The 17,105-nt window shown below is 38.3% G+C and overlaps 1 protein-coding gene across 3 annotated transcripts in view; it reads left to right on the forward strand.

Annotated features, from left to right (window-relative positions):
• PTPRG (protein tyrosine phosphatase receptor type G) overlaps nt 1–17,105 on the forward strand; it is a 729,368-nt gene that overhangs the window by 397,216 nt on the left and 315,047 nt on the right. For all 3 annotated transcript variants that reach the window (XM_061197096.1, XM_061197097.1, XM_061197098.1), the window contains exon 3: nt 16,309–16,488. In XM_061197096.1, coding sequence (XP_061053079.1) covers nt 16,309–16,488 — 180 coding nt within the window. The remainder of the gene's footprint in view (nt 1–16,308; nt 16,489–17,105) is intronic.

Genomic DNA, 17,105 nt, shown 5'->3' on the forward strand with positions numbered 1-17,105 from the left:
CCTATTTCTTATGCATCTTGCCAAATACAACTCTTTATTGTATTGTCTGAAAAAATAATTAGTTTCTCCTCCATGTTTTCATTACGCATTCCATCCATATAGAAGTCCCCAAAGTAACTGTCAAATGGTGCTCTGTCTTCTTAATAATGTAGCTCGAATGTAGTCAGGAATATTTTTTTTTCTCATGGTATTATTTTTTTTCTCATGGTATTTTTTCTCATGGTATTAGTGTAGTCAGGAATATTTTTTTTTCTCATGGTATTACTGGTACTTAATCGCCTAGTTGAAGAATTAGAGGACCAACACTACACAGCCACACCTTAAGGCAAAGTTTTTTCATTTCATGAACATATTTACTGCCGTTACCTGCTCTGATGCCTTTAAAAGTGTTCTTTAAAGTGAGTTGATACTGTTTTTAATGTGAGTTCTTTAAAGTGAGTTGATAACGTTTAAAAAATCTTTTATTACCTTAAATAGGGTAGACCCTCTTTAGTATACAAAGATGTGTGATTTTTATTTAGATATTCATGTAATTTTTCCATCAGTGTTTCCTCCATCATAATCACGCAGTGTTCACGGTATTAGTCTTCTCAAGTTTAGTAGGGTAAGTCTGGGACGTTCTGTCTTTCTGTGAATGGCTGTATTTAGACAACAGCAGTTACTTACTCACTTCATTTTCCTATCAGCCTGCTTAGCTTTGGGCCCCACCTACAAACACATGGTTTTATTGAAAATGTTAGTACTTTGATAATAACATTCTCTTCGCTGATTATGAAGAGCCAAGGTCAAAGCTACCAGAACGCTATTCTCCCCAACCTAGGGCCTTGGTTGAGAGACTCAGTCCTTTGTGGAGCAGATTTTTGGAACTAGACACACAATCTAAGTTGAAATTGACCTCCAGATTTGGCTAACATCAGAACTGCCCAGAAGTTTCCACCCGTTCAAATATTACTATAGCAGGATATTTAAAGAGGGGACTCTGGAGCTGTCTGAGTTTGAATCCTGGCTTCACTACTTGCTTAATGGATGGATCTAAATACCAAATAAATTAACCTTTCTAGGTGTAGCATCTTCATCCATAAAATGGGGATAGTATTGTCAGGAGCAAATAAGATAATCCATGGACGTTGATCCCTTGTCAGTGGCCGGTAAATGTTAATATGTAAAGAATCCGTGTGAAGTGGAGGTTAAAAGCTGCTTACTAGGGGAGTGGTCTTGAGCAGATTACCCTCTGACCTGCCTCATAATGTATAATGAGGATAATAGGGATAATAGTGAAGTTTATTACTTACAGTTGATTTCAGAATTAGGTGAGATGATTCTTGTAAAGCACAATGTCTTTAGCAGCAGTATCAGCCCTTAGTACTGTTAGTGGCTGTTTTCATTGTTCTCAAAACAGTTTCCTTGATCCCACTTTTGAAGGTGCTGATATGGGAGCTCAGGAATATGGGTTTTATTTTTAATGAAGTTTTCTAGTCATCAAGTCCAGCACTGGTCTTTGGTCCAGCATTTAGGAACCACTGTTTCCATCATTCATGGCCATCAGTGGGCTGCCACATCCTGCCACTTAAATCCTGAAATGAAAGTGTAAATGAAATCCCTGGTATTTTTCATCATGATTTTGTTTTTCACAGTGACCGCTTTCTTTGCTGTCAGTATAAATAGATCCCATCTGTAACTCTTACAATTGCATTTGTTTCTTTCCCATCAGTCATCAGTTTAGTCCCTAAAAATATAATAGTGATTCCTAAAGTTTATGAAGATGTCCATCAGACTTCTTATTTTGATCACAAATCTTGGACAGAATGAAAAACAAGAAGGCTGGCCATTTTTTCGTTTCGCTGATTTGCTCTTTTTTATATTCCCCTTGTGTGCCCCATTTATATTATGCACCCCTTAGTTATCCCCAATGCCTGCTCTTCCCGCTGTGGGTAACAAGGGCGAGGAAATTAGAGTATGTCCTGCCCTGAAAGCACTATGTTCTGATATTCTGCAGGGAGGTTCCTTGTTGGTGCCTTTTTTAAAGCTCTGCAGTGTGTCCAAAACGTTGCAGGATTTTCAAGCACAACCAACACAGATATCTGGATTTCAGAGAGAAGCCTTGACAGGCCATCTCTTGATATTCTCAGAGTTAAGATGGAGAAGTGAGTATTTGTGGTAGATTGAAAAACTCTTCCCAGGGAATTCTGGGTAATGTACCACTGTAATGATGGAGAGTTCTATCTTGGGCCCTGGCCTTTTGAGCATTTTTATCATCAACTTGACAAAGGAGATGGATTTATTAAAGTTGCAAATGGCATATTGCCGGGAGGCCTAGGTCTGGAATTAGATGACAAAATCAGGATCTCCCCAGCTCCTGAGAGGCAGGAATGATGGGTGAAAATTAAATAGCATGTAGTAGAGAAGCAACAGGCAGTGCAGCCAAATGGAAGAGTTGTACAGACTTTGCTTCAAGTCACAGTGTCAGTGCTTGCATTCCAAGTAAGCGAGTCTCAGTTTTCCCCTTGTAATAATGGGTTTATTGGTAGGTTATACGGTTTTCCTATGGGATATGACATAAAATCACAGTGAGGAACATAATGACTTCTCAATAGTATTGGCTCTTTTTATAGTTGTCTCATTTTTAGGTTAAAATAGAATTTCTGCTTTAATGTGGATCTGACTTAACAGTCACATGAAAAAGACGGGAGGATCTGTTTTGCCTACAGAATTCCATAATGCTTTTCTTCTCAACCTTATTTTCTCTTATCACCTGCTCCCTAAGGAGTCTTTTTAGATATTTTCCCCCGATCACCCCCCAGCCCTTGAAATTTTAATATCATAGATAGACTGTCCTATCTGATTACGTACTCTATGTATGTCTGTGCTTTAAAGATGAAAATAGTAATGTATTTTGCCCCAAAGAACAAACTTTCACCCTGCTGGAGCAGTGACCCCTGTTAGAGTGATGCCATAATATATTAAGAACTCAGGACTTCCAGAGTCCCTCAAGAATGTTTGTAGGTCAAGATCTCAGAGGTATGTGTCCAAAATTAAAAAAAAAAAATTTTGTTGTTAATTACAGAAGCACTACATGTATTCACAAAATAGATAGCTTTCTAGATCATATTAGCGTCTTTTTTTTTTCATGTTTAAGTAATTTATTTGATGTTCGCTGCTTGTGTGTTCATTTCAACCCTCCACAGGTGTTAACGTACTGGCATCTTTTGACTCCTGCCCCAGAGGTAACAACCATTTACAGTTTAGCAAGCTTCTTCGTAATCTTTGTTTATTTTTTGTAACTGGTTTTAATTTTATTTAATTTTTTTCTTTACAAGATATGACGTAATTCCGTCGTATTTGCTCTGCAGCTAACTTTTTCCCATTGAATGCTATCAGATACTCCTTCCTCCATTTTAAGTTTCTATGGATCTTTTAAATTTAACTTTTAAATAGGTAATGTATAAATATAGTTCAAAGTTCAAAGGGCATAAGGGAGTAAGTAGTGAAAAATCTCCTGTTCTTATTTCCTTTTCATTTACTAGTGTTATGCTTTCTTAAATATGCTTCCAGAAGTATTTTATGTACATACAGTAAATATATGTATGTCATCATTTATTTTCTCATTTTTGTAAACACAAATGGTAGCATATTATAATGTACGTTCGGTTTTTCACTAAAAAATATAACTTGGAAGTTTTACCATTTCAGCTTTAAGAGGTTTCTTTTTCTTTCTTTCTTTCTTTTCCCCCAAGTTCCACACTATTCCAATGCATTGATTTGTCATAGTTTAGTTAACTAGCCCTTTGGTGATGGATATTTATCTCGTTTCTAATTTTGGTTACAACTGCTGATGCTGCCATGACTAACCTTAACCTTGCGTGAATGCAAGTATATCTGTAGAGTTAACACCAGGCTCAAAGGAGTGCACATTTATAATTTTAATATTACTACCAAATTTTCTTCCATAAAGACTGTTTCAGTTTCTCAGTAGTGTAAATGAAGGTGCTTATTTGAATACATTTTTGTTAACAGTGTATAATCAAACATCTTGGTGTTTACAAATTTTGTAGGTGAAAGAATGCATCTATATAATTTTAATTTGTGTTTCTCCTTATTAGTGTGGCACAGCAACTTTTCTTGTGTCAAGGGGTCATTTGTGTTTCGTTTTTTTTTTAACTGTTGGTTTATATCTGTTGACCATTTTTATGTGGGGTTTTGGGTTTATCGATTTCTAGAATCTCTTGGTATACTAAAGAACTTTCCTTTCTGTGGTATGAATTGCAAATGTTTTTGCAGATCATTTGTCTTTTGATGTTTCTTATGGTGTGTTCTACAATCAGAAAATTCAATATTTAATGTATTTGATTTTATCAGTCTTTCTGATGTTGAGGTTTTACATGATATGAAAAAATGCTTTCCCTACTTCAGATTTCCCCACAACTGCTTCTTGCGCTTTTACTTATTTATTTTAAATATTTAAATATTGGAACTATTGGGAATTTATCCGAGAGTAGGATTATCTACTTTTGAACCCTTAGATGTGGAAGTAGTTAGCAAGTCCTTACTGTTGGATATTTACATTATTGCCAGTTCTTTCATACTGTAAACAAAAGGCCAGATGGTAAATATTTTAGGTTTTGTTTTTTTTCTTTGCCTCTTTTACAACTGTTTAACTCTGGAGTTACAGCACGGAAACAATCATAGGTAATACATACTTGAATGCGTGTGTCTGTGTTCCAATAAAACTTCATTTACAAAAACACGTGGTGGGCTGTGGGCGACCCACATGCTATAGTTGGCAAACTCTTGTTTTATAGCATGGGTTAGTCCCGTAGGTCTGGAATTGACTCAGTGGTCTGTCACTTACTATGTGAAGGCAAGTTTCCTAGCTTCTGAGCCTCAATTTCTTTATCTGAGAAATGGAGAAACTAGTATATACTTGACACGAGTTGTTGAAAGGATCAAAGAAGATAAAATTTAAGAAGCTTTCATCACAATGCCTGGCACATTGTTGAATATCCTTCAAATGGATGATGCCTTCCTTATTGATGTCACTTTATGGCTGTATACTATTAAATGTCACCTAGTCGTTTATCGTAGGGCTGGGACTAGGGTGTCAAAAAACTCAGCAATCAAGAGGAATTATATTTTAGTGCAATATTTGTGATTGCTGGTTTTTCCTTTTGCCTCAGACTCCAGGATGACTTTGCACAGCACTGTTAACTGAATATCGTTAAAGTTTTTATATTTTGCTCATCATAGGTTTTTGTGTTTACTTTAAACCTTAAAATACTTCACTGAGATATTATTTATTTTGATGACTGAGTTTTTGGTGAGTGCCTCACCTTAATCCTAGCCCTTTTGAGCAGATATTTATTTGTTGAGTACCTTCTGTGTACCGCGTGAACCAAATAGGCAAGTATCTGACGTCATGGAGTTTATTTTCTCGTGGACCATCTACTAGAAAGAGAAATGCACGAGGTCAAGGAAATAGAACATGGATGAGGGGACTATTTTAAATAGCTAGGTTAGCAGAGACTCCTCTGATTTGATGAAATGAAGGGAGCTAGTGTTCTTTTTATCACTGTCGCTTCTGCTAATTTCTCCAATTTTCTTTATAGATCCCCTTTATTGGAAGTTCTGCTCGCTGTAAATTTATTGAAATAGAAAAAAGTATAAGTTAAAGCGAAGTATTCACAGAATCCATCATGCTGTTTTGGCTTTACCTCATAAATGTGGCACTTTATGTCTAGACATTTCCCCAGATAGCATTTAATAGTTAATACCTTTTGGAGCATACATTCCTCCTTTTATAGTTGTCGCAGGAAGGGTGTTAATCATCCTGTCTGTACCCTCTGAAGTGCTTCCCAGTCCCACACACCCGTTCCACCCCAGGCCCCTCAGCTGTTGAGTGAGCGCCTCATAAAACGGTTTTAAATTTCTCGTTCTTTTCCTCTCAGCCCTGAGGTCAGGGGGTTGGTCTGTACCCTCTCATTCCTTGCAAACACCAAACTCCTGAATACTGTCTGGGAATTTTTCCCTTTTTTCTACTTGTGAGTGGGATTTCTCCTGAGTTGACGCAGATTATATTCCACAACCCTTTGTGGGGCGTGGTACTGACAATAGCAATGGTGTGAGAAAGGCCTTCTACTCAAAGACAGGAAGTCCCAGCATTGTCTGAACCAGACTAAACTAGACCCTGTCTGTTTTGTTTCCCTCCTGGAGATGCAACTCTGACCTTTGGGAATGTTGCATCGTCACCTCGGCAAGTCTTCCGTGTGTAGTAACTTGTGTTGTGGCTTTTGCTTCTGAGGCAGAAGACTTCAGTGAGAGGCCACTGTCCCCACTAAGACTTTCAGGGGTTCCTGTCCTGTGACCTCCATGTTACCAAGGGTGTAAATTTACAGCCAGGGATTTCAGGGCCCGTTCCCTCTCCTCTTGTCTAAATGAGATCTTTAAACCCTTAGCCAAGTCTATCCTCTCCTCTAGGGAAAGAGGAAAGGAAGGAAGGGGACTCAGTAGATGTTATCCTTATATATTCCATCAGTATGCGTTCCTGATTTTTATCTTTGTAATTTGACATTTTCGTCTTAGTGATGCATGTAGAAAGCATTGAATGATTTAACTGTCGGTATTTTCAAACTAACATTCTGATGATCACGTATATTTTTTGGTCACAAATAGCAGAAAGCCTACTCAAGCTGTTTTGAATACAAAGACACTTAAAATTCAGAAGTCTAGAGATAAAATTTGAATTTCAGCATTTGTTTGGTCAGGTCCTACCCCGACCCCGCCCCCCCCCCCCCCCCACACACACCTTTTTCCTTGTCAGCTGTGGTCTCCAGCTGATTCCCTCTTGGTTCCAAGTCAGTCCTTTCCCTGCCTCCTCTTCATTCCTATTCAGGGAAGAGGGTAGATTCTTCCTTCAGCCTCTGAACAAAAGTCTGGAGCCTGCTTTTGAATAGTATCAACCTAACCATTCCCATTGACTAGAGAAATCCCCTGTGCTCATTGGCTTAGTCCTGGATTAACACCCCTTCCTGAGTCAATCTCCTGTGAAGGAGGATGGGATTAAACAGCCAGATAACGAATCAGGTGCTACTTCTGGAGCCAGGAGCAGGGTCACACCATCCAGAATTTAGGGTTCGGTTGTGGTTCCCAGAAGAAAGTATAGATAATCATGTTTATTGAGCACTATTAGTACGTGCCAAGTGCTGGTGGATGTGCTCTGTATATAATAATTTCTTTAATCCTCACCGCATCCTTGTGGTTTCTCTCATGGATGTATCCAGTGAGGATGAATGTTAGCTAGAATATCAACAAAATTTAACATGCCTGTTTGATTCTTCCAGGTGTTACAGGAAGTATTCTTGTAGTATTTAGAACTCTTTGGAATTTTAAAAATGATCTAATATAATCTTATAATTTGTGTGTAAGGAAATTGCATCATTATAAGACTTGACCACTGCCACATTCAGCTCCACTTTTTAGAGTTGAAACTGGAATGAAAAGAGCAAATTCGTGACATGGCCGTCACCATGGCCCCTCTGGCACTCTTGACAGACATTGGTAATTGGTCTTGTCTTTATTCATAAGTAATCATACAATCATATGGAGCTAATGTGTGAGTTAAAGCTTATTTGCCACCCTTGAACTAGAACTTGAGTGGCTAGTCTCCTTACCCAGTGCTCTTTCCACTATGCCATGTGACCTTTTTAGTCCCTGGATGATTGTTTATATTGCTTTATGGGGACAGTCAGAATTCTGAAAGAAAAGATCTTTGTCGTATGATGAGTGTTGATTGCTTGAAGACGTACTTGACTTGAAGGTTGAAGACTTCAGGTCCAGAACCAACTTACCTACAGTTTATAAACACTTGAGATGTTTGGCATTGGACGGTAAAAATTGTGACTTTTTTGTTGATTGCTCAGATGCCTTTTTAAAGCAATTTTATGTGGTATTTACAAGAAACAGAAATAAAGTTGGCCCAACTTTAAACAATATTAGTTAGGTTTTGAGTGGATAAACCATCCCAGTCAGTAGTAAAAAGTTTGCTTGCATGTTTGGATGTGGGTGGATTCCGCTTGAAAGATAACAGTTTTTAATCCGAGCTGCGTGCAAACCTGCAGCGTTACAGCCGTTTTCTTGGAAAGACCTTTGGAATCTTCTCGTCTGTGAATTACATTTATGCTCATGGTGCATGCTTTTCTACTGTCATCTCACACACCCATGCAGACATCACTAGTCAGTCAATCAGTCAGTCAGTCAGTCAGTCAGTTCTTATGAGCCTCTACTCAGCCTGGAGGCCTGTGGCTTAGAACTCCCCGGTAACCATGATTGGCATCTCCATTCTTTGTAATACCCTCACTTTTTAGAACAGTAAAATAGGCTTCAGAGAGACCTTCAGGATAAGGATTAGAATCTGGGACCTGTAATGTAGAGATTCATGCTGTTCCACACTTTACTTGAAATTAATTTTAAACATCTAGTCCTAAAATAGAGGTTCTGGGAAGTTAAACAAATAACACTTGGTATTAAAAAACGAGTAAAGTAGTTCCCATTTCTGGGGTTACTGTCTGATATTATTTCTTGTATTGTGGTTAGATATTGATAGTTACCTTAAAACACATCACTGATGTGAAATGGAGGAATGAAGTTTTTATACCTAAAATTTAAAAACAAAAAATTTGCCGAAGTATTTTATTATCTGTAAGGTAAATTTATGTTTTCTTAACTGGCTTAAAAATTTGAAAATTCCTGTTAATAACGCTAAACAAATTCATACTTATACATGAATAAAATGAAAACAGTGGAGATCAGCGATATGAGTGCTTTTTAAAAAGCACTTTTTCCGTTTTTCATATATACAACAATAAACGCACAAAAGGTAACTAGCTACCAGGAGTACAAAATGCAAAAGAATTGTAAGTTAAGTTCCGCAACGCTTTTTAATTAAAAAATGGAATAGTTTAAGATGTGTTTTAGATTTCGGAGAAAGAGCATTAATTATAATGTTAGGTTAAAAAATGAATACACTTATTTTTGGATTGTTGCTGTTGGTTAAAAGTAGACACCAAGATGCGGGGTAATCGCGTTGGATCCAGGTAATGTTTTTAATATAAATTCCTTGAGGGAGGCATTAATAAGCATATTTGACTAGAAGCAGCACATAACATGTATATCAGTTTTGTTTTTAATTAGATTTAGACAGAATTCATTATTTTTAATGGCTTTTCATAAGTGAATAGAAACCATTATGTGGATATATTATGGTAAAATAAATTCAAGGTGTATGCTTGCTTTCTGCAAAGAACCTCTTATGTATTTAAAGAAACCATTGTTTGGAATACAAATCATAGACATTTGAAATTCCTTGCTTTTAGACAAAAGTATGATTTATATGCTCTAAAGATAGCACTTTTTTTTTTTGCGGCTGTGTTGGGTCTTCGTTGCTGTGCGCGGGCTTTCTCTAGTTGCAGCGAGCGGGGGCTTCTCTTCGTTGTGGTGCGCGGGCTTCTCATTGCGGTGGCTTCTCTTGTTGCGGAGCACCGGCTCTAGGTGCGTGGGCTTCAGTAGTTGTGGCACGCGGGCTCAGTAGTTGTGGTTTGTGGGCTCTAGAGCGCAGGCTCAGTAGTTGTGCTGCAGGGGCTTATTTGCTCCACGGCATGTGGGATCTTCCTGGGCCAGGGCTCGAACCCGTGTCCCCTGCATTGGCAGGTGGATTCTTAACCACTGCACCACCAGGGAAGCCCCCCTAAAGAGAGCACTTTTATCTGTTTTTCTCAGGTCAGGTATTAATAGTGAACTACACTGAAGTGAGATGATTTACTTAAACTATAGAAAAGTCTTGTTGCTAACCAATTATATTTGCTCATCTTAGATTTTCAAGTAATATTGCTGGAGGTGGGGGGCGAGAGATTGAGATGTGTCTCTCAGATTTTTATTTGATTTTCCTTTGAACACAATAACTTACTTTTGGTTCAGAATTTATGCATGGCAACCAAGTGCTTTGGGTTAAATTGGCCTTAAAGAAACACTGAACATCAAGCGGGATCTCAGACGTGGGCCCAGATTTACAGTATTTGCCATTATTTTCACGTGGGAAATTGTCTACCTTAAACAGGCCAGTTGGAATTAATCTCCAGTTGTGTGATTTATTCACCCTACTGTAGAAATAGGTCTTCCTGGTGCTAGTCTACTGAGTTGTAGCATCTCAAAATGAGAAAAATACAGTGACTTGTTAATGGTACACCAAGGACGTGGAAGTGGGTTCTTTTAATGCACAAATGAGCCATAATTTAAGCTAATAATGTTGTTCCCTAATGATAATTTTTTAAGGTGAATTTCTCCAACTTTATAAGGTTGTCATGTAACCTTAAATAATGAACTATCATTCATGAGCTTGCTGTGCTTTCTTTAGGCCACCTCTCTTTTCCTTTGGCATTGCTCTGTACAGATTTCTTTCTTATCAAGAGGATATGAGAACAACCCCAGCATTATCTGTAAATCAGTGTCCATCTCCTTCGTCTGTTAGGCCATAGACCTACCCTCAAGTATATAATAGTAAAGCCAGTAAAATCGGGATATTAAAATGTAACCCACTTGGGACTTCCCTGGTGGCGCAGTGGTTAAGACTCCGCGCTCCCAATGCAGGGGGCCCGGGTTCAATACCTGGCCAGGGAACTAGATCCCACATGCCGCAACTAAGACCTAGCGCAACCAAATAAATAAATAAATATTAAAAAATTATATGACCCACTTAACAAAACTTAGATTTTATTTGGCATCTGTGAGTTTCATAAATATGTCTTCCTCTTTCTTCCAGCCTTTATTCAGAGCTCATGGGTTTTCTCACTAATTTCCATGTTTGGTTCCATCATTCAGTCTCAAATACCACAATGCATTTTCTGTCCCGGCTCCTAAGTCTTCCTTGATCTGAGACAGTTTTTTATAGTGTTTCCTTGTTTGTCATGACCTCAGTGATTTTGGGGAATATTGGCCAAGTATCTTACAGAATGTTCCTCAGTTTGGGTTTGTCTGATGTTTTCCTGGTGATTGGGATTATGGATTTTTAGAAAGAATCCCACAGTGGTAATGCACCCTTCTTATCACATCCTATCAGGATGTGCATGATAATCCATGATATCGAAGGTGAGGTTGACCTTCATCACTTAGCTATATGGTCAGGCTTCTCCACTGGGAAATTGCCTTTTTTCTCTTTATTTTTACTTTATTCTTGGGAAGCTAGTCCCTAAATGCGGCCGGTGCTAGGGTTAAACTTCACCTCCTGAAGGGGTCACCTGTACTTTTGATTCTTGTCCTCTGCCCACATGGGAAACACTTGGACCTAGTAAATTTCTCTGCACTTCAGGGAGTGACTCCCTTCAAGTGTCACCTTCTCTGGAAGTTGTGTCCTCTGGGAGGTGAGGGCCCCTCCTCTCTCTTTTGGTACCGCAAAATGCCTGCTTCCACCTACCTTAGTCATTGGTTGGACTGCAGGGTTGTTTCCTCCATTATATAGTCAGATTCTGGAGGGGTTGCTGCACATTTTGTAACATAATAACAATGACAATAATCACAGCAGCCACCACTTACTGAGTTTCTATTGTTTGATACTGTTCTAGGTACTTTATGTGGATTATCTCATCTAATCCTCATAACCACCTTTTGACAATGACACCACTGATTTTCCGCATTGTACAGATGAGAAGACAGAGCCATAGGCAGCTTAAGTTGCCCAAGGGAACTGTGGCAGCTCTGCCCCTGGCCACCATTTCTTAGCACTGAGGCGCTGGTACTGAGCAAGTGTTGAGTCAATATTGAAATGACTATGGTGATGAATTTATGCACAAGACTAATTTTCCTTCTTGATTGACCTTCTTTGATTAGAGAGCTCTGTTAAAGCATAGGAAAAATAAGAGAGTCTTAAAAATAATCGTGTTTCCCAAAAGGCTTTTGAAAGCAAAGTTCTATCGTACTCCTTGCTTTTAAAAACCATAATTGCCTTTGGTGGGCTTGTTAAATTTGCACACAGATTCTGTCATGCACATGGATCGATTCTGTCTTTGCAGTTTATATTACTTTATCACTGTTCAGATTAATGTAACGTAATAATGATGAAAGAAAGGAGTATTTACCTCTGAAGTTGACATCCTGAGTCTTGAGACCAGGAAATGAGGAAGACTTAGGAAGAAGTCAGCAGATAGAAGTGTAAAATTAAAACCAAAGTAATGCACAGAAAACATGCTGTAGTGTCATTAGAAGACAGAACTATGCAAGACTCTTTAATCTCATCTTCCAATTCATGTATTTGTGCCAAAAATATGTATAGTAGGAACTCACTGTCTGTAGGGTTCTGTGCTAGACATTGGAATAAACTTGAACAAGACGGGGAAGGAGCCTGTTCTCATAGAGTAGTGAGCTGGTGGGGAAGCCAGACACTAAGGAGTAAACAATAAATTACATTTGTGATAAAATGTCCATAGGAAAACAAGAACCCATTGCCGGGATAGTACAGAACCCAGTGCATCTCTCACGGAAGCCTCCCTGACAAGGGGATATTTTACACTGAGGTCGAGGAATTCCTTGACCTTGAAATTCCTTCAGCCAGGAATTTCAGATGCATTCACTGAATGCATTAAAAAGAAAATAGTTTTCATTCTAGATTGAAAGAGAATCAGTGCTAGTTCCCTTGGTACTAATATGTTGGCAGTATGTCTCCATCAAGATCTCATTCCTGGGGATTTCCCTGGTGGTCCAGTGGTTAAGAATCCGCCTTCCAATGCAGGGGACGCGGGTTCGATCCCTGGTCGGGGAACTAAGATCCCACATGCCTCGGGACAACTAAGCCCGTGCGCCACAACTAATGAGCCCGTGTGCCACAACGAAAGATCCTGCATGCCTCAATAAAGATACCGCGTGCAACAACTAAGACCCGATGCAGCCAAAAATGAAGAAAATAAATAAATAAATAATAAAATAAATCTTAAAAAAAAAAAAGCTCTCATTCCTTCCAGACTCTCAACAGGTGAACGGGAAGTTACTCTTGGCAGACAAACTGCCCTGTGGTTTCTACCCCTGAGCCCCACGCCTCCCTTTTCGAGAAGGTAGCCTTGCGTAGTAGGTTGCCATGTCAGAGTTACTGAGCTGGTCAAAATGGGTCCAGTTGCCAAAATGCAAGTATTCTAAGAAAGAGTTGCTAAGAGGGCACTAAAATGCACATGACTTTCTCTTCTTATTTTAGATGGATAATGTCAGACCTGAGAGAGGAAGGCTTCTTGCTGATTGTTTTCCCTCCTTCAAAACTGGGTTTCAGTTAACCACAGTGTTTTTTTAGTGTCATGTTTTTAACTTAAAGGCATTTATTCAAAGTTCTGAAAAACAAAGCTTTCAATGCTATGAGACTTGTGCAACTGGAAATGATTAATGGTATAATTCTCAGTCCTTTATAAAGTGTCTTAACACTGAAGAGATTTATACAGTATGGAATGGCAGTGGTGCTTCAGTGTGAGAATAGGTAATCAATACCTGCAAGCTTAGAAAAAGTGTTCTATTTCCACCTCTAATGACATAGAGGTTTTTGCAAGGCAAGGGTGTCTGGAGCATGAAGCTCTCCAAAGAAGAATTAATTTAAAATCTGAAGTGGAAGATCAGTTTCAATTAAAATTGCACTTGAACGTATATTGGGTAGAGGTGTGAAAGCAAGCATGTAGTTGGCTTAAATCTTCAGATTGTAGTGAATAAATGAATCTCACTGGTATGAACCCTGATTATATTTTTATAGAGGGCTAAATTATATTTCACCCATGTCTGGCAGGTTATGAGAAATAATATGAACGGCAAGTACTTATCAGAGCTTAAAGAGTATTTTTTTTAATCAGTAGGATAACTACCAGGTGTCTATGTGTTTTTACAAATGATGGCTTGCATTCTTATTTCTTTGGAGTCATATGTGTTTGGATTGATTTTTACCATGCATTTTTTTCCATTGAGTGCAATTTTGTTGTAGTACTGAGTTTCTGAAAGGCATTACACACACACACACACACACACACACACACACACACAACATTAAAACCTTAGTTTCCATAATTCAAACATACAGGCCCAATTGTAGCTAGCCAGAATTTACATTATGGTCAGCTATCAAATATGTCAACAAGCACTTTATTCCATTTTTCACTGGATCCTTTTGGCATCTGTAAGAAAATTTAGAGCAGACAGGATAATTGGAGCCTTCTGTCCCCTTTCCCCTCCTTTTTTTCTTCAAATATATTGATGCAAGATGAAAATAAAGTTTGGCTCAAATATATGCAAATGCACACTCTGTTCCTTTATGACTCATCTCATGCAGTCTTAGGGAATTTGACCAAGAGGTGAAATGACATGAGGGAAAAGCCCTTGACAATTCCAAATTTAGTTGGAGTCCTACAGTAAAGGAAATGGCGATGTTAACTTTTGCTAGAAAGCGTTATGGCACTTACAAGTGATTTTGATAAGAGCCCAGAGGTTTTGCTAAATCTTTGCCAATCAGGGAACATGTTCTTTCTGATAGTCTCTTTTATCTAACTGCATGGGATAAGGATTAGGGAAAATGACCCAGGCATAGAGTGAGGCTGCGCCGTTTGCCAGATAGCAAGCATATGAATCATTTTTAGGGGAGCTTCATCAGTTGCTCTTGCAGCCATGAAGTTTCCATTACTGTGACTGAAAAGATTTTCCGTTGTTGCCGCTTTTTTCATGGTACCACTGTTTATATCAGCTGTGAGCTGTGTCAGACTTAGGGGGATGGGGAAATCTGTGGCCAGGGAGTGTGTGGTGGAGGTTTGGGCACAGGTGTGGACTTAGTAGGAGGGAGACCTATGTTAAGGTGTCCTTGTGTCTTCCATCATACAGGGCTAGGTATAGAGTGAGGCAGAAAACTATGGGTTCATGGATGGGTTGGTCTCCTAAAGTCACTTCGGCCATTCATCCTCTTTTATTTGATATGTGAAGGAATTTAAAGCTAAAAAAACCTAGGAATACAAGTATATGTATATGTTGGTTTATACACACACTAAACTTTATTGATTGGGAAGCCTAAATTTTATCTTCTAAAAATTATACAGTTTACACACACTACTGTATATAAAGTAGATAATCAACAAAGACCTACTGTATAGCACAGGGAACTCTCCTCAATATTCTATAATAACCCATATGGGAAAACAATCTGAAAAAGATAGTTATATGTATATGTATAACTGAATCACCTTGCTGTACACCTGAAACTAACGCAACATGGTAAATCAACTATACTCCAATATAAAATAAAAAATTTTTTAAATTATACCATTTAGACTTATTCTATATCTGATTCTCAAAAAAGAGATTTATCTTAATCTTTCTAGCAAAAGATGTTTTTTCCGGCTGACTACTTCCGCTTTGTCATGTCAAGAAGGTTAAAGGTAGGGCGCAGAAAAATTTCAGAGCTTGTTATCAACTTAGTAGACATCACCCCCAGATATATAATTTCTGAATAGGGCAGAGACACAGTTGTTGCCATGTGTTTTCTCTATCTATGCCTGATTGGTGTTCATTAGGGTTATGTGTTATAGCTACATTCTCTTCCTCTTTTTCTGTAGCATATGTTCCCCGAAAAGTCTTTATTTATATGAATGCTGATTCTAGTCGGAAGGTAACTTTATACCCCCATTTCCTACGAGAGTGAGGGATTGAGAAAGAGAAGTGAGTGCCTTAATATACATGTGTTCAAACTGGCTAAATTGAAAAATCTCACGATTAGCCATAGGAAAACCCTGCCTCATTGCCCACATTATTTGTAATGCCTCTCATCCAGTGTTGTGTTACTTTTAATTTTTAATTCTTTTCCTTTTCCAGTTCAAAAATTCCTAGGAACCTAGAAGAAAGTTGTGTTTAGTGTACTGTTCACAATAGCAGAACATACTAAATTGATTAAGGTGTTTTCTTGTGAACAAATGCTCTGTTTATTTTAGGAAAATTATTTTAAAATTTTTTAAAAATGTGAACAACTCTGACGGCCCTTCTGCTCAACTCCCTTAATCTGATTATGGATAATAAAGTTAGCAAATGTTTGATTACAAATCAAGAAGCAAAACTGTCTTAAGTAACTTTTTTCTCAAATTTTCTTGCCCTATCAAGTAAATGGCTTGGATTGATAGTCTTCCAATGCACTGACATCTTTAGGGTGGGGACATGTAGGAAATGTTAACCTTGGGAGATGCAGTGCTTGACTTTCGTGTGTCATACTCATTTTATCCTTGACCCTTGAACCATGAGGATTGAAGTCGTGTTTTCTTTTAACAGGTGCCTACGGTCCTGAGCACTGGGTCACGTCTAGTGTCAGCTGTGAGGGCCATCACCAGTCGCCTATAGACATTTCAGACCAGCATGCACGTGTCGGTGAAGAGTACCAGGACCTGCAACTTGATGGCTTTGACAATGAGTCTTCCAACAAAACCTGGATGAAAAACACAGGGAAAACAGGTAGACTGTGTCTTTTTTACTTGTCTGTGGAACAATATGAAATGTTTCTGGGTCTCTGGTCTTTACCTTAACCACGAGTTGCTCCTTTAGTAGTGTATGTTGCTACAGAGAACGTATAGCTGAATGAGAGCTTTGGAATTGGCCCTTGGGTTGAGAACTGACCACTTGCTTTACTAGCTGTGTGATTTGGGACAAACTACCTAATCACTTTGTGCTTTAAAATTTTTTTTAAATATGATAGGATAAAAATTTAAAAATATACATATAGGTAACGAAATTGTATCAGTCTCATAGGGTTATAAGGATTAAATGGGTCAGTCCATGTAAAGGATACAGCATGAACTTTTAGAAATCTGTTTTACTATAGTGGCCACTAGCCATATGTGGCTATATTCAAATTTAAGTTTTAATTGATTAAAAGTAAGTAAGATTAAAATTCGCTCCCTCAGTTTTACTAGCCACATATCAATTTGTTTTCCGCTTTCTTAGGTTGTGTGTTTGCAGGGTTTGAAAGCAGAGGAGACCCACATTGAGATCTTTGGATTTTTCTGGGGTGTGGGTGAGGGTCACCTCTATTTATTTTTCCAGCTTTATTAAGATATAATTGATGTATAACA

Source organism: Eubalaena glacialis, chromosome 7, assembly GCF_028564815.1.
Source record: "Eubalaena glacialis isolate mEubGla1 chromosome 7, mEubGla1.1.hap2.+ XY, whole genome shotgun sequence".
Lineage (NCBI taxonomy): Eukaryota > Metazoa > Chordata > Mammalia > Artiodactyla > Balaenidae > Eubalaena > Eubalaena glacialis.